Genomic DNA, 20183 nt, shown 5'->3' with positions numbered 1-20183 from the left:
CGTACCGCTTCAGTGAGCAACGTCATATATGTAGCATGTTTATGTAAATCTGCCAATATGCTTAGAACCACTCAAAGGACCGTCAATACTTTACCTGACTACCATCAAATCCAATTTTTATATGCACAGAGCCTCAAAAGGCACTCGTACTTGAGGTGTCATTCTTCTTCTTCTTCTCTCTCTGATCTATCTCGAGAGGTCTCCTCATCGTTAACGGTGGAAGCTTTAATTCTTCACTTATCTTCTACAGCAAACTGACAGCAGAATCAAGATGCCTAGATCAGAATTGTCAGCCGCATCATCCTTACAAAATCACCGATCCAAACCTTATACTCGACCTGCCGGCTCAACTGCACCTAGGTACTCCACGACACCTGCCCAGCATACAAGAATCAAATCTGAGTCGAATAATAATTGTTATTTCGGTGAAGCTGAAGCTGAGGCTGAAAATACAAGCGATATGGTACCTTCTTCATCACCTCCTGTCCATTCTCAGAGTACTAGATCCAGCATGAGTCTGTCCGTCTCGCCCTCGCTCTCGCCAAGTGCAGAAAGTCAATTTTCGGAATACACTATCAAGAAGGGGAAAAATGGTAAACCATACAACAATGACGATAACGACTCTGAGTCTGACTTTGAACCTGAGTCTGAGTTTGAGTCCGACCGACCGAAGAAAAAGAGTAAATCCAACGCACCCAGACAGAAAAACCACCCTTCTGGCTCTCGATCAAACACTGCAAGTCCCCACAAAAATCAGAACAAGATCAAGGCCAAAGCTGTTTCAAGTCCCAAAGCAAGGCCATCCGGCAATGGCAAAGGGTCGATTTCTGGGAATGGGAGCGGGAATGGGAAAAGCTGGTCAGCCGAAGAAGACTGGATCCTCTTTCAAAGTTTACATCCAAAGATCAAACCTGATTGGCAAGGTATCGCGAGGCAGATTGGCAATGGACGAGATCCCAAGGTGAGTTCAAGTTTTCAAGTATCATCTTCAAATAGACCTCGTTTTGCTTCATTAATCTTCACCTCACTTCACTTCATCACGCTTCAACTCTGGGACCCTCGAGAGTGACAATGAAAGACAAGAAGAGAACAATCAATAAGTCGATGTGTCGACAAATTGAAAAGCTGACGTGAGATCATAATCGTGCTGCAGTCATGCCAGAACCGATATGCGATCATCTCCAAAAGACTTGAAGGCGCTATCAAATCAATTGGCGGAGCGTGAGTGGGTTAAGACAAAGTGCGAAAGATGCAGTGATGCGGTTCAGAGTCGAAACCAAGGTCAACGTCAAGTGGTTCATTGGCAGCATATGTGCGATAGAGCACTTGTGATAATTGAGATATGACCACATCACAAATCGGATAAAGTGATCAGAGAAATAACAATACATGGTACATATTAGTACGCCGCAATTCGCGGTGGTCAGTCAAGTCATTTAGTAGAGATTGGAGCTGGGGTATTTTATGCTAGAGTATAGTATATAAGGTATAGATTGTATAATGATGAATGTATAACAATTATGCGAAGCAAGATTGGCCCATGATACACAACAATACACTTTGTACGTCAGACAGATGAGAGGCAGCCAACAAAAACTTGCAATTTCAAAACCAACGCAGAGAATCATGGCTTGCTATTATATCCAATTTTGAAAGCTCCTCTGGCCAATCTCATCACTTTCCCCGCTGTATGTGTTTTCTGCATCGACGTGGACGCCGAGGTAGACAGAGATCGAGTTTCTTCGCTAGACAATGGACAACTTGGTGCATTTTGATTTCTTAGGAATGAATTTAGAGATACGACACGTTTATCGTTGTCGTTGTCGTTGTCATTATTCTTGCTATGGATATCGGTCTGACTACTTGCCGATGAATTGGTTGTCGTTGTCGTTGTTGATCTCAGCCGTCTTCCCATAGGCAAAGATTGTTTGGGACCGGACGAAAGTTGGTATGAGTAATTGTCAACATCGAAGAATTCTTGCATAGTCAACGTCATGTCCGTACTTGTCACCCTCGGACTCGCTGATTTCGGAACCACTTCGAAGTCGATCAGATCGTTCGATTGGGAGGAAGAGGAATGGATATCGTCGATCGATAAAGAAGGATTAGGCGAATGTATGGACAGATGACCGTCCTCATGTGCATGTGGGTGCAAGTGGTCTTCTTCGAGGAAAGCCAGTAATGAGACTCGATTCAGATCAGGAGTGACCAATCGATGATCAACTTGGTTGTCGTTGGCTACTTCGTCTTCGTCATCTTCCGCCAATCCTGCTTGATATTGCCTATCGGTACCTTCGATGGACAGCGATAAGGGATTACTATATGTCGGAGATGCTGGATTGCACCTCGTGAACGCATGCGTAGGGGTTGGGGTAGGCGATCGTACGAGCCCCGGAGGCGGGGCTTCACGCAAAAACGAGATCATATCGACATTAGCGTTCGGTGCGACAGGCGGTAAAACGCTGATGCGAGGTATCGTCGATAAAGGAGAAGATTCAATTTCAGCCCATGAAGCCTGGGTGGTAAGTTCGATGAATTGTAAGATATCCATCGTAGAACTACCACTACCCCTTTGTGTACTAGGTCCAAAATGTTCAGGTCCGGGGTAATAGTCTTCACCTGATACACCTAATCCGACTCCGAAAGAGGTCATACTGGTTGATTGGCTTTTATCCGTGGTAGAAAACGAAGTGCGAGTACAAGGAGTACCGGTCGAAGGGATCGAGGGCAATGATGAGCCCCGTCTAGCTGTGGGTTTCGTGGTTGTATAGCAGTCGGATCTAGATGTGGAAGAGGATGGTCGACGCATCGGACTGGTATTGGTCGCGTAGCCGGGAGCGTAACCTGACCCGGACCCGGATCCAGAAGAACAAGAAGAGGAGGAGAGGATCATTGGTGTTGAAGGAGAAGAGGGAATCAGAGGTGGTTCAGTCACGCGTAGATCTTCTAGTGAGGATGAGAATGGTGCAAGGGAGATTAAGGAAGGACGAGAGGGGATAGTGAGAGGAGTTGTATTTGAGGGCATGTTGATGGGTTGATTGGGTTGAATGGGTGACCTCGAAGTCAGCTGGGAGCTAGGCCGAACGATGACGGCTTGATTTTAGGTGAGCTGAGGCTTTGAAGGCTTTGAGGACTTTGAATGTGATTTCGGAAGACGATGACGAACAAGGCGGAATGTTGTTTGATGTATGTATGTGTGGGTGTGGGTGTGAGTGTTGGTGGGTGGTGGGGTGAGGGTGGATATTCTGATGTGGACCGAATTTCTGGGATCGAATAGACGCTTGGACGTGTTGACGTATTTGAATGTTGGTTTATTCAATACATTGATGTCATTCTGAATGAAGAGAGTCGATTGATTGAATAGTGGAAAAAAGATAAAGATCCGAGATATCAATCCTTCACTGACAGATGTACTAGCAGAAGTCACATTCTATTCAGATTGATTCTGTTCCTCACGAAGAGACCGACTGCTTCGTCATAATGTAAAAACAGATGCAGGAACAAGTCGAATGTTCGTACGTACGTACGAGATCACTTACGTACGTCCAAGAAGCTGGAAAGGAAAAGGTACAAGGACCCGGTTGTGCGAGATGCATGGTCTTTTTGGGAATACAGTGCTAAGTATAGAGTTGTTGCGGTACCGTCAACTCAGGACGATCAGGTACGGACAAACCAAGTCAAGGGTTCAAGGGATCTCAATTGATTCAAGTTACAGTCATAAGTGACAACCTGGTCGAGTCTCGCGCAGCTGTACGAACCAAACGGAAGTCTACGGGAATCAAATGTCTTGGAAAACATGTATAACTCGGAAAGACTTGGACAAGCGTCCAAACAAGCTGCGTTACGGTACTTTTTTACGGTACCGCAAAGTCAATTTACGTCACGTCGATCCCTTCTTCTTTTCTTGTTTTCCTATTTTAGCAAGCTTTCGGTCAATTTCTGCGTTTTTGTTTGTGTTTCGCTCGGCCCAGCGCGTTGAGAGATTCAGAGGTTCAAAGCAGAAGGAGATCTTCCCTTGGAAGGGTTCAAAGGATAGGATTCGGATTGGCCGAGATTGCTTGTTCCTGCCGAGACATCAAGACCAAGAATAAACAAGAAAAGGGTCAGGCTGTTCTTCCGTTTGCATCGACACGGAGGAGGACACTACGAGAGTGCGTTGATACCGACCTGAGTAGATAGACTTAGAATCCAGTCCATGAGTAATTAGGAACCAGCTCGCATCTATGTCCCTCTCGTCTGGAAACACTAGCAAAAGCTACCGTCTGAGATAGACATCCAAAAGAGGAAGGAACGGTTCGCGTTTGGTGACGGATAGCACTTTTGACTTTTCCGTGCCTGTAGATCTCTTGGCTAACCGTCACCTCCCCCGACCTGTTCTGTGCTCCCTTACCGTTGCTCTCGAATACCTGGCTGTCCAGCTGGATAAACACCTGCTTCCAGCGTTTTAACCGCTATGTCTCGGACAAACTCATAAGGCACGGCTCTCTCAAACTTTTTTCGACTTGATTTACTTTGAAGAGCGGCAAGTCCCGTTCTTTAGTTGTCGTAGGACTGGCTCTAAGACGGAAGAACTCGCGCGCGGGTTGGGTAACGGGCCTACGAGTGTTTTAAGTGGGTACTCAGATTGTTGTGCCTCGTTTGCCCCTTGACGGTCCAGCCTTGTTGCATATCAGCTCTACCTGCTTTGCTCGGGACGTTGTGGAAGCTTGAATGCCTGCGGTAGCAAGTTGCTTTACCTGAATCGCAGCTTCTCACTGGGACCTTGCCCCTGGACTTGTGAGAGTCAATCGGTTGACCTGGCTACTTGGATCTGTCATTGCGGATTCAGAGTCACTGAGTGCTGCACTGATGCGAAGCGGGGATATCCTGGGGAACAATGAAAGACAGGATTTGTGAGCAATCCCATGCTGCTCAGAATCGCCGCTAACCCTTGGCATGCTACGAGGACATTAGTCCTGTCGTGATCACACGGAGAGTTGAGACGTATACTGGTACAGGTGTGAAGGCTGAACACTCGTGCTGCCGCTTCACTGCCTGTCATGAATGGGAGTATGTCATGGCAGCTTATTCGGAGATCACTGAGGAACATACTTGCGACTTCTAGAGATTGCCTTGTGCATGCATATGCTTCAATTCTTTGTCGGTTGTTCTAGGCTGTATGTTTAAATTGATTCCGCCACGAGATAAGTGGCGCTTGGTCAAACAACGCGACTTGTTTTTCCATCTTGGCTTGTTTACTTGCAACGAGGTATTTTTCAGGGTAACTTGACTGTAAGTAAGTGTGTCCGCGCATCGTAAATGGTGTTAAGATTTAGTGAAACAAGCGAATCATCATAATCATAATCACAATACACAGACAAACGCACGCTAGCTGGTGATGGAAGGATGGTTGAATGCTCGTGCGTCGTCTAGTCTACTAGCTTCAATCAATGATCTCATAATCAGCACAGACCACACCATTGCCAAGATTGTAATTCCTTCTCCCACTAGACAAGACAACATCTCCATTTTCAACATCTCGTTTTGAACCAAACTTCGAGTCTCGCCTTCAAGCTCACACACAGTCGCACACAGGCGAAATATCAAATCAGCATTCGCGAGACGCCAATCAATATCACGAACACTGCTGGCATCCGGATATCCTCAGCTTAATCGTTATTTACAAGCAGAGAGGGCGAACGACAACATACAACAACGACTTTGATTACCTATTATAGAGGTCGACGATCGACCTACATTCCAATCTCGCCCAGGACTGCTTGAACAGCCTCACTCACCATGGCAACTCCATGTTACTCCCCTCACCAGATAGGTGAATTACCGTTCGAGCAGACTTCGATGCATTATCCGAAACAGCAGCAGATCCCTGCATCGTCATCGTCTTTGTCGATGAATCAAAACTATCATTCTAGATTCCGCTATCACGCTCAGCCACAGTCTCAAGCCTCAATCCAGCTTTACGACTCTTACTTCCCCCCGCAACCTCAAGCAAGCACATCAAAATATGAAGCGCAGTCGCAGGTGCAGACGAATAATGTTGACGAGATAATTTATCGATACTCGTCAGAATTCGATCGCGTTACCACCCAGGCTCCAGGAACTCCAACAGTGGGAATCTATTCGCAGGATGGGCTCTGGGATGATGAAGACGTAGACTTTAACCCTCAATCGAAAGATATCGCAGGGACTACAGGATCATCCAGTAGTCGGAAAAATACGTTAACAGACAAGAAGAACAATAGGAGCGGAACGATATATTCTGGTGCAACCGCACCTGGCGAAGCCAAAGGGTGGACTTGGAGAAGACCCAGTATGAGCCAATCGCATAGTCCTAGCATAGCCACGGAGGAACAGGTGCCATTACCGATGCCGATACCTCCGAAAGCGTTGGAAAAGAAGAAGAGTAAAGGGTTGCTCCGAGGGAAGGGCAGAAGAGGGGAATTATCGGTCCAAGTACCTAGCGATCCAGATGAGTCTGTGAGTACTGCAACCGGTCAATGATCAGCAGAATGATGTCTGACTGAATATGTGATAGTTCGAAGCCCCGCCACCATTGCCTATACCTGCCACGCCGGCATCCTTCATCACTGAATCGACTCCAGCGTCATACACCTCATCGACGTTGTCGCCGATGAATTATCCTTCCCCGATACTGGATACCCCATCGATGATGTCCACTCCGCCCCTGACAGCGGCTAGTACGAGCACGAATAAATCGTCGAAAGCCGCTTCATCATGGAAAAGGGGTATGCAGAAGATCTTCAAGTCGAAATCTTCGATTGCCCTTCGCGAAGCTGCCCAGAGAGAAGCTTCCTTGTCTCCACCGCCGCCGATGCCCAGTAAAGCAGTACCCAACTTGCCATCATCCCAGCCCGCAAACCGTCTTGGGAAGCCATTCTCATCCTCCACGCCTCCAACACAAATGGACCAACAGAGGACAATGGAGAATGCGCCTATGCATTCTGCAGGATACCTTTCCACGCCACCATCGGCAACGACAGATACCTTTGTCACACCATTATTCCCTAATTTTCCCACCGACCCCTTTGCATCAAGTCTGGACCTCACCTGTAACAATCCGACGCCATCACCGTCCGTTGAAGCGTTACGTCCTTCTTTGAGACATAACTCACCCAGTCTGAGAGATCTGAAGAACTTCTTACCGAACTCTTCCAAGCCTGCTATACTCAAAGCTAAAAGTTTCGCAACCTTACATCATCGAGAGGATCACCGGTCAACCGCGCCATTAGCGACAAAGGAAAAGGTACAAAGCCGTACGAATCACTCTGGGAAATTGTCGAAGCGCATGAGCTCCTTAGTCGGGCTGAATGTCTTTGCTCATTCTGCACCTGAACGAGCGGCAACAACAAATCTCGCCAACCTTGAACAGCTAGAACGGCCTCCCACTCAAGCATCTCTTGCTCCACCAATAGAGAGTCCGCCGCTCCTACCGCCTCAACCACCGTACTTCGCAAGCGCATCAAGATCCCCTTCTCTACCGTCTATCACCACAGATTCGTCTTCGTCACCTGAAGAAAGCCCACGACTGAGCGTCTTGCCACCGAGTGCACCACTTCCACCCATTCCAGCCTCATCGTCAAGCTCGAACCTCACTGCCCCTATACAGCGAAGCGGATCAGGCGCCGTTCTCTTGCCAAGGTCCCGGTCGACCAGCATGAGCTTCAAGTCACCTCCAACCAGTTCCTCATTCTTCGATCTGTATGAGCAACTGGGAATATGGCCAAGTGCAGAGAAGGACAAGAAGGAAATCCACGAAGAATCTGGCGAGATTAGCGCTGTAAAGGACCAAGCCATTCAGGATCCTCAGCTCGGTACTGAAACCAAAACTACCACAGCTGTCGAGGATGACAAGGAGAACATAAGTCCGCCTTCAGATGCACAATCATCGATCGAGATGGACCTGGAACACGCTGTCGATATAACAGAGGACGCGTCCCATCTACAAGCCAACATGCCTAGATCCGATACGAACAGCTCCATAGCTAGCTGGAACGTCGCGCTCAATTCATTCCCTACCGCACCTGGCGGAGATGTGCTTGATTTTGGTCTACCATACGTCGCAGACGAAGAAGGTCTTGATTCAATGGTCGCTTCCACCCAACCGCATGATCAATCGGACGCTTTAAGCATTGTGGCTGTCGCTGCGTCTTCGAGAAATAGTTCTCATCAAACCACAGTGGACAATTCGATGTCAACCGATAAAAGGGGATCGGGATCAACCGTAACTCACGCCACATCTGTCGGAATGAGCTATTTGGCCTCCTCTTCCTCGTCGAAACATCGAGGTCGAGGTCGTGCATCAGGAAGTGGCAATTCTTCGAGAGAAAGTACTCCGCCTGGATCTCGAGATCACCGCACTGATCATGAGCAAGTTTCGGAAGAATCGGAGGACGATGATGTTCCGCTATCGAAATTGCATCCTGAGGCAGCTGCTGCACAAATCCAAAGAAGGGAAACCAAAAAGAAAATACGTCAAGCTCGGAAATACCAAGATGCTCAAGCTGTGGTAGAGAAGAAACGGAAAGAGAAAACTCAAGGTAGAAATCCTGGTGGTGGTACTGATTGGGATGGAGAAGGAGGAATCCCGCCTGAGATCCTTTTCAAAAAGTTAGAAGTGGTAGTTACCAGACGAGCTGAAAGGCAAGCAGCCATTGAGTCGCGGATCGGAGAGCAAGCGGCTGCTTTCGGTCAAGTGCCAGGCCTCAAAGCACATCGATCACTGCGGGAGAATGTTCCACCTCCGCTAGATCATGGAGTACGCAGAGCGCACAGTCAAGGACACGCTCATGCTGCCCAAGTCTCGCCGACTTGGAAAGATGCTCCAGCTGTACCGCCGATACAAAATGCCATACCGCACAGACATCCTTATCAGCAAGCACCATTTAATCCGGAAAGCGCGATCTCACCCACGAATACCTCGTTCGGTAGGATACCTTCAGCCAAGCTTGTTGACCCGGATTTCACAATTGCTATGCATGGGCACGATCGCGTGGAATCATCGGCCAGTCACAACCAAGGTCAAGCGTATCCGACGTCTAACCCGATGGGAGGATACGATCGATCTAGGCAGAATTCTGTAGCAACAAGTGTATCTTCTAGACTTCCACCTGCGCCAACCGGTACTAGAGCACCTTCAAGACAAGATGATCTGCCTACGATGTCAGCGCAAGTGACTAGGAGCAATACAGCTGCCACACAACATTCGATTGCTTCTTCCGCAATGCCAAGGGTCAGAGCCCATACGAATGCGATATCTCCGATCACTCAAGAGCCCCTTGCCTTGCACATGAGATCGACTACAGAACCAATACCTGCTGCCTCAACCTCGAAAGCATCGTCTGCTGCTCCCACCACCCACACTTATTCCACTCATCAGACTTCGTCCACCCATGTAGCTCACGCCACCGCTACCACAGTATCTGCTGGTCCAGCTCAACGAGTCCACGCGACGGTACCTGCGTTCATATCCGCTTTGAACGGAAAGAAGATCATGCTGGACTTGACCTCGACAACGACCGCCAGGGAAGTACTGGTTAACACGTATCATCAAGGCGATCTGGTCGATGCTAGCGTGGGCAAAAGCTGGGTGCTGTGCGAGATATTCGCTGAAATGGGTTGCGGTGAGTCCTGAGCCCAGTCTTGTCTTCTCCCTCGTTCCCGAAACGACTGGGGCTGATCATTCATAAACGGCACTTCCAGAGAGACAAATACGGGAATATGAACCCCTCTTACCGATTGTTAAAGGCTGGGACAGTACGGCCAAATTCAACTGTTTTGTCTTCAAGCAAAGTAACAGAGGTATGCCAACTTGGGCAAGGGTAAGTCATAAGCCGGATTCGGTATTAAGATGCCAAATGTGCGAAGATGTTGGGCATACGCTGACCGAGTGGTCTTGGGTGTCTAGGCCGTACCGACCAATCCGCCTATGCTCGGACAATGGGTACAATACGAGGCCAAGAAGGGTAAATGGACGAAGAAGTGGTTAGAAACCAGAGGCGGACAAGTGTTTTTGGCGAAAAATGAAAAGGTCAGGCTCGACTTCAGAATTTGAGGCTGTTTCCCATGCGATTAGTGCGAGTACTAATGATTGGTTTTGGACGGATAGAACAAAGATGAGGTCCATTTCAATACTCTCTTCTTCGACATTTACGCAATTACCAGAGGCTATGATTCGCCTCGACCATCTACCTTCATGCTGAAGCGAGGTGAGTTGGCTTGACTTCATCTTATCAAGGTATAGGATGGCCAACACTGACACTTGACGTTTGTAGTCGAACCAGCGGCCAACTTTGAGGATCCACAGGATTACGCTCATGTCTTCTCATGCGATGAAGGGATAGCTTTCAAATTGATGGCTGCGATATACGATGCCAAGGTAAGTCCTCTTCGACTCTCCCGCTTTATTTTGGTATATGCGGCTCATTAACGAATTCGATCTGTTAGAGCTATACGATAGCGCAGAATTATCCACAGATGATCAATCAGCAAATATTTTGGTCTTCAACTTCGGCTTCGTCTGCTCATTCGTCTAACCCTAACCCGAACCCAAATTCACATACACACTCAGGAGGCTCTGGCTCAATCAGAAAACAATCCCACACTATCAACTCGTCAGGACCATTAGTCAGCCTGGTCAATGACGATCAAGAGAGAAAATCGGGGTTCACGGGTAAAGGTTTATTGAAAATATAATAAGGACACCCTCTTGACCAGGAGAAACACACGTATATGGTCATATGGGCATTTCTGGGTTGTTAATACACACGTACGCACGGATATACGAATACGCCCACAGTCGGAAGATGGGAGAAGGATAAGACATTTATGATGTGAGGTCCAGTGATGTTCCACCAGCTTCGAGGTATCGATTGATTGTAAGCTACTGTCTGTTGTACTTCTAACGAATCACAATGAATATAATGCTGTGAAATAATATGTCACTTGCGAAAAGCCAAGCTATGTGAAGATACAATATTGCACGACATTTGATTGTCATCGTGACTTGTTCTCACGAGTGGGTCTGAGCCCATGCGCAAGCGTATACATTGGATAGTCGTGTCTATAGAGCTCAACGAAAAATCACAAATAACAAGTGATCCGTGTTTTTCCCTTTCAATCAATTCCCTTCCCTTGCAACAATTCTAACCCATTCCGTATAAATCTTTCAAACTGAGAGAAGACATAACGTTTTTATTCGGTCTACAGTCTCCCAAAGATCAAACCGATAACGACATACACCAAAGTCAAACTATTTCAATCGATCAGTCCAGTCAGTAAGTCATCAGACCAAATTATCTTTTTGAGACGAAGTGGGACTCACGGAGGAGTAAGGACCGCATAACTCCACGATATCGTCTTACTGATCAATCTCTCGAATGCGTCTCCTGAAGCTGCTTGAGTGATTTGGGCAAGTGTCAATGCGGGGGGCTGCGCATTATGATTCCACCAGCATTAGCTGTGTTTTCTTGCATGTGTAGGATTTACGATGATCGATTGAGGTTGATATTCATGTGAGGTAGATCATTGGACTGAATGGCAGAAGGACTTACCGAGGAAACAAGTAAGATGGCAGATAAGATGAACACGGGATCTTCGGCAGCTTCGAACGGATCGAATTTGGCCAAAACCGCAATGATGGGTAACATCAATAAAGGGACAATGATCATTCGGCTTATAACAGCTACGAAGACCGTCTTATTCTCCCCCGGGTATGCAGCCGACTTGGACTTGGCCAGTTTGCTGTGTTCATCATGTTGGAATTTCGATCTGAAATATCCAAATAATCCGCCGTTGTTCTGTTCTGCCTTGGAAGGGGAAGGGAGATGGATCGTGCCTGATCCTGGTTTGATATCGGGGGGAGTGTAGAAGAATGCGCCCAATACTACCAAGGTCACGGGGACTAGACAATGTCCAAGTCAGCGTGATCAATAATATTTCTAGCCAGTATGAGGTCTGGATCTACGGAAAACTCACTCGAACATTGCCCTGCGCCCTTGATAGCTTGTTCCAAGGGTTTGATTCTAGCCATCTGAGCTTGAAGAGGAGGGATCATAGCGATGAAGATCGATAACAATGCGGCATACATTGGCACGGTCATGAAATCGTTGATGGCCTTCAAGGTGTTCTTCGATCGATGTCTAGCCTTGTAAAGGAAGGATTGGAACACTGATCTAGGAGGTTCAGGTTGTCTTCGTCGCAGAGATCCGGGTGTCAAAGTCCCCTATATTGTAATACCCCAATTCTGTCAGCTCGAAATGAAATTTGCTCGCTCAGAAAGAAGATTGCCCTCACCCATTCCTCATCCTCCTGTTCGCTCTCGCTGCTATCCTCCTCGATCAGAGCAATATGATGCATCTTAGGTTGTTCGGGCAACCCCCAGAACTCCCGTCCACTTTCGGTCCTGTTTAGCTTCTTGCGGTGTTGACTCAACGTAGAACTTCTGCGCGACATGACACTTTGTCCGGCGGTAGACCCACGCTTGACCATCGGCGGATGCATCGAATGGGCTGAGCCAGCTGTAAATGGGATACTAGGTGAGTGGGGTGCTTGGCCTGGGAATTGTCCGGTGGGATTGACTCGTTCATCATGTTCGTCGCTGGAAATGTTGTCTGTTGTAGTGAAGAATGGGTCCGTCTCCCTTGCACCTGGATGAGGAGCCAAAGCTTCGGGAGATTGAACCGCATGATCGTTGATGATGGTTTGATGGTGCTGAGGATCGCAATTATCGACTTCGACAGCTTCATCATCTGCCTGAGAGAGTAATTTGACTCCCCAAGACCATCGTAGCTGTCAAAGTCACATATAAGCTGGATGCTATCCCTTGTGGGCTATCACCGCAGAGCTTACCATCATGCCCAAGGTAGAGTACAAGACCAGGTAAGTCAAGGCCCGACCCAGCATTTGGTCTTTGGTGTCATGCTCGTCCCATTTTAGACCCGGTACTTCCACGACAAGAGACTAATTGGGAAGATCAAACGTCAGTCATTGGGGTATCTCGCTCGTATCAACTGACTTACCTGGATCAAAGCGATAGGTAGCGAATTACTGAATGACACTTCGTCAGCTACAACTTCCTCATGGTGAGATATGGCTCACCTGTTCTGGAACATTGCCGCACACATTGCGTATGCTCTAACAGTGCCCAAGCCAACATCAGCAATTAGCCGGCCACTTGTCACACAATGACATCTAGGTTAACGCACGTTTGAGATTTCCTTAATTTGAACATTTTCGCTAAAACCCAGGCGACTCCGGCTGACAGTCCTGTGACAACCACGAAGCTAGTAATGATAGTCGCGTGAGCTGGTCGAACAATCAAGTTTTCGTCTCCAGAGGCTCAGATTTACCCAAGAGGAATAATCCACATCTCCTTCAGCTTTGATGGTGTCAGGGAGTATGCGACCTTTGTTCAGACCAGCACGTCAGCGTGTCCAGAGGAAGACGTATGCATGCAAGGCATTCGGAGGATTTTAAGCTGTTCACTCACCTTGGAGAACAGAAGAGCCGGTGTAAAAAGGGAGACGTTGATGACGTTCAACTTCCTCTGAGTCGCCTTATCGGTAACACCAGCTCTGGAGAGAGTATATCCAGCCAGACATAGTAAGAAGACTTCTACGACGGACTACATGTTGGTTGTCAGCTGGCATCGCAGAGCAATCTTGGATGGTTCGGCTAATCACCTCGAAAACGGTGACCAAGAGAGTTTTGACTATTTACAGAGGGCAGATAAGCTTGTTGTCTTGGCATTCTGGCTCGACTGTCATGCAGCTTACTAGGTACAGTATCGTCAAGACCCATTGAGCCGGGTTATGCTACTCTTGCTGTGTGTGCTGCCGAGGATAATATGTTTGAGCTTGAATCAATCGTGTGAGGGGAGATCCAATTTGAGCATTCGTTGTACCTTGTTGTTGTTATCTTTGTCCGCAGCACCTAGGCTATCTTTGGTTCAACGTTTCTTCCGCTACAATTAGCAGAAAAAGGATGTCATGACGTCGCACTCGAACTGAAGTTACGTAACTTGGGATCTGATCAGGCACCAAACACAAGTGGAGGAAGTACGAGCGAATGTATCATTCTGTAACGCTCGAGCCTGTCCCCATATGCAAATCAATAAACCTGTTCCTCTTTCACCTCTTACCGCTACCTCCCCATGATAGTGTCGGAGCCGCAAAACGAACAGGATGTTGGAGGAGTCAGCTAAATCTGGAGATGACGGGCCAGAGAAGGCTCTGTCGACAGAAGGTCTCGAGCTGGTCACGGATGGGTATTATCGTCACAATGACATAGCCTTCAAATATCTTCGAAAGCTAGATAGACAGCACGTGGGTGGAGCGATGTGAGACCAAGGGTGAACAGGGCCTTCTTTGCTGATTATACACTTCTGAAGGCGAATGCTATCGGTCCACTTCTCCGAATTGATGCTCTTGTGCATCCTGATCATCCGCTCAGATCCCCGGGTGATGAAGGTATAACATTGTACATCGGTATGTCAGCTTCTAATGGACATCAACAATTTACACACGAAGCTGACGAGATTACAGGCATCGACAAATTTGGCAAGCCTCGCTTACTCTGGAAGATACAACAACTGCAATATCTTCAGTATTACATTCACGAAATGCGCCTCACCACTCCGTCCTGGATCGAGTACCATCGAAAAAGGCAAGACTTAGGCCAGGAGAAAGCTGGACAAGAGGCAGACGAGGAACTTCCGCATCCGCCTCTGGAAGAAGGCAAGGATGATTGGGTCCCATTACCCAGGTACCCCATTCGTGCCAGAGATCTAGTATCAATAGTAAGCGGGATTTCGGTCACTTCTTCGAGCTTTGAGCTGACGAGAGAATTCCATAGACCCCAATGACCTTCAACAATGCGTACGTGCTGAGGAAGATGGCTGCCCTTCTCGTCAGAGAAGGTAAAAGCGTGGTTCGTGATATCAAGAACGCGCTTGAGGCGAAGACATATGACAGGAACTACTGGGAAGCCAAAAAAGATGACTTTACGCCGGGACCGGGATTGAGAAAAGGTCCTGAAAGGCAGGGAAGGAGCGATGCTGCTCGAGGTAGGCTGGAGGATGAAAATGATGGAACGGGGTGGGGCGGTTTTCCGCTCAAAGATGCTACACGTGCAAGTGGCCAGGACAACGCGGAGGGTAAGTCTTCTAGCAATTCATTCTTCACCTATCGTAGGTGAGGTGATTGGGAGGCGATCTGACGATCAGGAGGTGAATGACCAGCAGAAACTCAGAGTGGAGTGGAATCCATTCAACAAAACCCTGGTGTATCATCCACGCCTGCAGCTGTCAGCGAAGACGCGTTGGCCTCGCCATCAAGCCAATCTGGCATTTCAACTCCCTTCGACGAGATAGGCACCTCGTACTATCTCCACTGCCAAGAGGCGTTCACCACCGCTATCAGCGGTGGTCTACTCGCTTCTATGCCAGCGTCTCAACAACCATCACATCATGAAGATGAAGAGGAAGTTTCTCCAATGGACATTCCTCCAAACATTGGGCGAAGCCTGTTTATCGCATTGTGCGTCACCAAATGGGAGAAAAATCCGAGAATCGTCACCGAGATAGGGTGGTCCGCTATCTGGTGGCAAGAAGCTATTCCGGGCAGTCAGGTCTCAGGCGGGTACGAAGAGATGACTGAATGTGGACACTACATGTGAGCTCCACCGGTGTCGACTTGGAATCAGCACATGACTAGAGACTGACCGTTGCAGACAGTGTGCAAGAACACCTCATTGACAAGCGCAATAAGGATACTCAGCCGGACTACAAGGACGACTTTCTGTACGGCGAATCGCTTCCCATTTCGGAAGGAAAGATACGCGAGGTGATCAAAAGACAGATCCAGGACCTCTCTGCTAAAGCTGGCAAAGGACCGATTTGTGGGTACTTCCGCTAGGATCTCGTCAGCATTGCTGATGAGAAGCGAGTAGATATAGTAACGCATACTCCGGAGGGCGAAGAAATGGATTGGAAGAGCATAGGACTGGATGTTTCGTCCACGGCGATCAATCAGCAGCCTGATGGCTGGGACGTACCTCCATACCTGTGCGCAGCAGGATGTGGCTCAGTATTCGTCATTGTACGTACCACACAGTTAAGCTGATTATCGGCCAAGCTGAACGATTCGTTCCGACTTGACATAGAATACAGCTACCTTGTTCGGATCGATCGAGAATGTCCCGTACAATTCGATTGACGGGGTAAAATACGCTGGTAGGACCAAACGAAGCTTGCAAAATACAGCCTTGGTGATGTGTGGTGATAATCCGGACAAGAAACCTGAGAAATGCGGGAACGCTGGGAATGATGCTGTGGTAAGCGTTCTCGAAACAGTTTCATCAGAAGTTCAGAAAGCTGATATTTTAATAAACAGTACACGCTTGCGATCTTTGTCGAAAGTGAGATGTGTTTGCAGTTTCGTCTCTCGTGATGATCGTAATAATTGACTTAATGAATCGTTCAATCGAAACAGTGATGACTAGTCCGCCACTCCCAGAGTTACGAGAAGATTACGCCAGTGGCCACTTCCCCAGACCTCGTGTCGTTGACACTCAGCAGGATCACCAGAATTCAGCTGACCACGACCTCGCGGACGATCTTGAGTCATGTGATCAGGAGCTTTCAGCCAGGGTTGATGCGACGCATGAAGAATATGATTATGACGATGATGAGGATTTCCTGGAGGATGAGATGATCAAGGGTATCTTCTACGAAGACGAAGAGGGTAACATTGTAGAGCTCATCGAGTGAGCAGGTCTCGCGTTTACGTCATTAAATTGGCAGAAGCGAGGCGCTCGTCCCATATTCATACTTACTCAGAGCTGTTGTATGTAGTACATTAACGCAGAGCATTGTATATAGGTGGATACGCAAAGACGGGGTGTACATTACATAGCGTCAACATTCCATGCATACACAAAATCATTACCGTTCAATACAAATAATCGAGATTCCTAGTGACTGCGGCAGAGGATCTAAACTATTCTAATCCTCCGCCTCGCAATCTTCGATGTACGGACGTCTGTACCCCTTAGTGCAAGCACCCATGGATCTTTCGGGCACTGATTTATGACTCATCATAGTGATGTGATCGCTGGCTTCGCCATGTCCTCCGATAGTGAGCAGATCCGTCGGCGAACGCATAGAGCCTGCTTGGTCATCTCCGTCATCTTCGACAGTACTTGAACCAGGCGTCATAACTCCCTCTCCGCCTCCGAAGAGCGACTCATCATCAGCGGTTCCAGTATCCGTGACGTCCGCTTGCGTGCCGTGATGCGCATAGGCACGAACAGCCTCAGCAGTTTCACCTGAGGTATCTACAATTTGACCGGACGTCGCAGCAGTGCTAGATTGGTGGCGATCACTGGCAATTCTCTTGGAATCCAGTATCTCAGATTAGCGGCTCCGTCATGTACTTCCATGTAGTCATGATTTCCATACACGCAAACCCTGCACTATTGGCGGTACTGATTTGTCAGCTTGAGAGAAGAGCACTCCATGAGTACATAGCTGTCTTCCGTGGGAATGTAAGGTACGAGGTATGACTTACTCTGTTCTGAAAGTATTGGGTAGGCCCAGACCCCTGACGAGACATGTTACCTGTATCTAGATCTCCAATCACTCTCGGAAGACTATCGCCATAGATATCCATTAGACGATCTCTGAGCACAATTGGCTGATTGTTCGAATCGTATATCGTTACGCTTCCTGTATTGTTTCGCATTGTATCCGCGACGCCCTGCAAATGGCTTTGCACCGATTCAATCCCGCTTCGAAGCTGTTCACCTTGTTGTTTCATTCGCGCCGAATGTTCCCTCATTCGCTGCTCGTACTCCGCCGTTCGTCGCTCTTCCTGAGTCTGCAATCGAGTTTCCAAATTTCGTGAGTGCTGTTCCATCCGCCGGTGGTGTTGTGCTGCTCGTCGAGCTGCTTCCTCCTGTAATCGTGTTTCCAGCTCCTTCGATCGTGCTTCCAGATCCCATGAGTGCTGCTCCATCTGCTGCTGGTGTGCCTCTGTCCGTCGGGTATCCGCATCACGCAGTCGAGCTTCTAGTCCATCCGAGAGCTGTGTCACCCAGGACCCGTGATTCGCACTTCGATGCTGATCGTCTTCAAGTAGTCGTGTCTTGAGGTCTTCGGAGAGCCGCCTCATGCGGGTGGCGTATTCTGCTTCCCAGGACGGCGGGCTGGATTCGTCACTTGCCTGCCCGCTACTCATGATTCGCTGAATATTCTCTTCGTGAACAATTGTAGGCAGTGAGGTAATCAATGTGAGCGTGTAAAATCAAGTCGTTCAGAGTGAGGTACCATGCATTTAGAAGTATATATACGTGGATGCAAACAAGCTTGACATACGGTTTGCGTGATCCTCGGCGAAGAAGGCAAGTGAGGATACACTACCTTCGCAGAACCTTGAATTCGAGCCAAGGACATGAATGTCGTGACGTCTTTCACCAAAACCTTTGTCTTCAGCTCACAGCCTGGTCAGTCGCTCCTCTTACTTCTTTTTTCTATGCTCACAAATCATCAAGACTTGCTTTGTGGAGAAATCACCATACCCTTACGCGCGATAATATATCACGCCGGCGTCAAAGCACTGAAGTCGTCATGGCGTCTCAGTTCACAGAAGCTCAAAATAGAGTGTTTGCACTTCCCAGCGGACGGGCCATCTGTGGGCAAAGGGGCTATGCATCACGTCTGAGTAACACAGACGTAGTAAGTCGCAACATCGTAGCAGAATCAATTGGCAATGCATGTGCAAATCCATGTCAACGCCTCCTGCCAGAAATTAGAAGCTTATCCGGATTCCAATCCACGGTCGGATGGGATGACAGCACGCTACCCTCTGGAATCGGGGCCATCTCCGGTTTCGGATGGCTCTGGAGTGTATGTGACCTTATCGTCATCCGACTGCCCATCGTTGACATCCCCTTCTGAAGGTGCGACGGACGGCGTAGTAGTGTGAGCATCAGACTTCTAGACCTCATCAGCTCGATCTCAAGAACGGCAAATGCACATCCACTCACCGACGAAGTCGGTCCTGTTTCTTTTTGCACACTCTCCCGGGTAGTGGGACTAGCAGCTGCGCTGTGTCTGGACCGAGCCCTCTCTCCTTCTGAGGCAGCATCGAATAAGATGGCTTCAAGCTGTTCAAGGTTATCTTTAGCTTGAAGAATGCGAGCTAAATATTGTTCTTCTGTCTGAGCATCGACGAGCCTGTCATCGCCAGCAGATCCGGTAGTCGCAAGACTCGCGAAGGCTTTGGCAGCCCGAAGCTGCATAGCTAACGATGGGTTCACCGCCCTCTACCGAATGTTCCGATCATACGACGTCAGCCCGTGCACATGCCGCGGAAAGGCACTCAAGACAGTTACTGTACCCACCACAATTGCGCCGGTCTCTCCTTCTGTCCACTCTTGGCAATCAGCTCTGCGAGTGGCATTCGGTCCGGCACTCGGAGAAGTTGTAGACTGACCGCCCGGGGGACCGATCGAAGACGCAAATGGAGCCGGTCTTGCGGGGTGAGCAGTGGGTCTATTATAAAAGGTCACGGCACTACCGCTCTACAAGTGCTGCATTGTCAGTACTGAGCAGCGATTTGTCGGCGGCGTAGCAGGCAGTCTCAGCGAGCTTACGTTATCTCCGACAAAGACCCGGTCATTGCGCCCAGGTTCAGACCGCTCATCAGCGCCAAATGAGCTGCGCGGACGCTCGGTGCTTTGTGGCGAAGTCGCAACGCCTCTTCCAGTACTCCTAGGCTGATAGACTATTCCGCTAGTGCCTGCGAGGGTCTCATTGGAATAATATTCTCTGCCGCCCCTCTCATTTCTGACCAATACTCCATGGTCTTGAGCAGCCATTTGTCGCAATAACTCCTCGAAAGGTACACTATGTTCGTCACTCATGTTCAATGATCCAGGTGTATATAATCGATCAAGTATTTACGGATCACAGTGTCGTGAGATGTGATGTGAGTTCTCAATGCGTGCTGTCCGGGTGATTGTGACAGCGGATGCTGCTCTTTATACGCTGTATCGAATGGCAACGATATTCGTCAGTATGATTCTGCTGCAGAGCTCGCTAAGGCATTCTGAGGTTGAAAGAAACCTTCGTGACGTCTTCGATAAGATCCGAGCACAGACATGAC

The 20183-nt window shown here is 48.4% G+C and overlaps 7 protein-coding genes across 7 annotated transcripts; 3 read left to right on the top strand and 4 right to left on the bottom strand.

Annotated features, from left to right (window-relative positions):
• Positions 1-271: 271 nt before the first annotated feature.
• Positions 272-1225, top strand: I303_101683 (uncharacterized protein; the record flags this gene model as incomplete). The annotated part of the gene is made up of 2 exons (XM_018405526.1): positions 272-961; positions 1154-1225. 2 exons carry the CDS (start codon positions 272-274, stop codon positions 1223-1225), a joined length of 762 nt encoding a protein of 253 aa, XP_018265807.1.
• A 399-nt stretch (positions 1226-1624) lies between these two features.
• I303_101682 (uncharacterized protein) lies at positions 1625-3025 on the bottom strand (the record flags this gene model as incomplete). The annotated part of the gene is made up of 1 exon (XM_018405527.1): positions 1625-3025. One exon carries the CDS (start codon positions 3023-3025, stop codon positions 1625-1627), a length of 1401 nt encoding a protein of 466 aa, XP_018265808.1.
• A 2753-nt stretch (positions 3026-5778) lies between these two features.
• Positions 5779-10713, top strand: I303_101681 (uncharacterized protein; the record flags this gene model as incomplete). Its single annotated transcript, XM_018405528.1, has 7 exons — positions 5779-6477; positions 6536-9641; positions 9721-9839; positions 9926-10048; positions 10127-10226; positions 10293-10396; positions 10465-10713. The coding sequence occupies 7 exons, from the start codon at positions 5779-5781 to the stop codon at positions 10711-10713; spliced, it is 4500 nt and encodes a 1499-aa protein (XP_018265809.1).
• A 507-nt stretch (positions 10714-11220) lies between these two features.
• I303_101680 (uncharacterized protein) lies at positions 11221-13818 on the bottom strand (the record flags this gene model as incomplete). Its single annotated transcript, XM_018405529.1, has 13 exons — positions 11221-11269; positions 11342-11448; positions 11571-11920; positions 11995-12241; positions 12313-12807; positions 12868-12978; positions 13038-13065; positions 13117-13152; positions 13224-13301; positions 13368-13423; positions 13508-13642; positions 13701-13729; positions 13794-13818. The coding sequence occupies 13 exons, from the start codon at positions 13816-13818 to the stop codon at positions 11221-11223; spliced, it is 1746 nt and encodes a 581-aa protein (XP_018265810.1).
• A 383-nt stretch (positions 13819-14201) lies between these two features.
• Positions 14202-16786, top strand: I303_101679 (uncharacterized protein; the record flags this gene model as incomplete). Its single annotated transcript, XM_018405530.1, has 10 exons — positions 14202-14342; positions 14408-14504; positions 14562-14815; positions 14872-15205; positions 15260-15689; positions 15752-15915; positions 15967-16115; positions 16180-16350; positions 16410-16434; positions 16509-16786. 10 exons carry the CDS (start codon positions 14202-14204, stop codon positions 16784-16786), a joined length of 2043 nt encoding a protein of 680 aa, XP_018265811.1.
• A 234-nt stretch (positions 16787-17020) lies between these two features.
• Positions 17021-18254, bottom strand: I303_101678 (uncharacterized protein; the record flags this gene model as incomplete). The annotated part of the gene is made up of 2 exons (XM_018405531.1): positions 17021-17410; positions 17586-18254. 2 exons carry the CDS (start codon positions 18252-18254, stop codon positions 17021-17023), a joined length of 1059 nt encoding a protein of 352 aa, XP_018265812.1.
• A 620-nt stretch (positions 18255-18874) lies between these two features.
• Positions 18875-19941, bottom strand: I303_101677 (uncharacterized protein; the record flags this gene model as incomplete). The annotated part of the gene is made up of 5 exons (XM_018405532.1): positions 18875-19012; positions 19063-19341; positions 19420-19442; positions 19512-19599; positions 19672-19941. The coding sequence occupies 5 exons, from the start codon at positions 19939-19941 to the stop codon at positions 18875-18877; spliced, it is 798 nt and encodes a 265-aa protein (XP_018265813.1).
• Between the last annotated feature and the right edge of the window lie 242 nt (positions 19942-20183).

The sequence above is a fragment of the Kwoniella dejecticola genome, chromosome 2 (assembly GCF_000512565.2).
Source record: "Kwoniella dejecticola CBS 10117 chromosome 2, complete sequence".
In the NCBI taxonomy this organism is placed as follows: Eukaryota; Fungi; Basidiomycota; class Tremellomycetes; order Tremellales; family Cryptococcaceae; genus Kwoniella; species Kwoniella dejecticola.
Note: the sequence above shows the minus strand (reverse complement) of the source record. Positions and strands in the feature narration are given on the sequence as shown.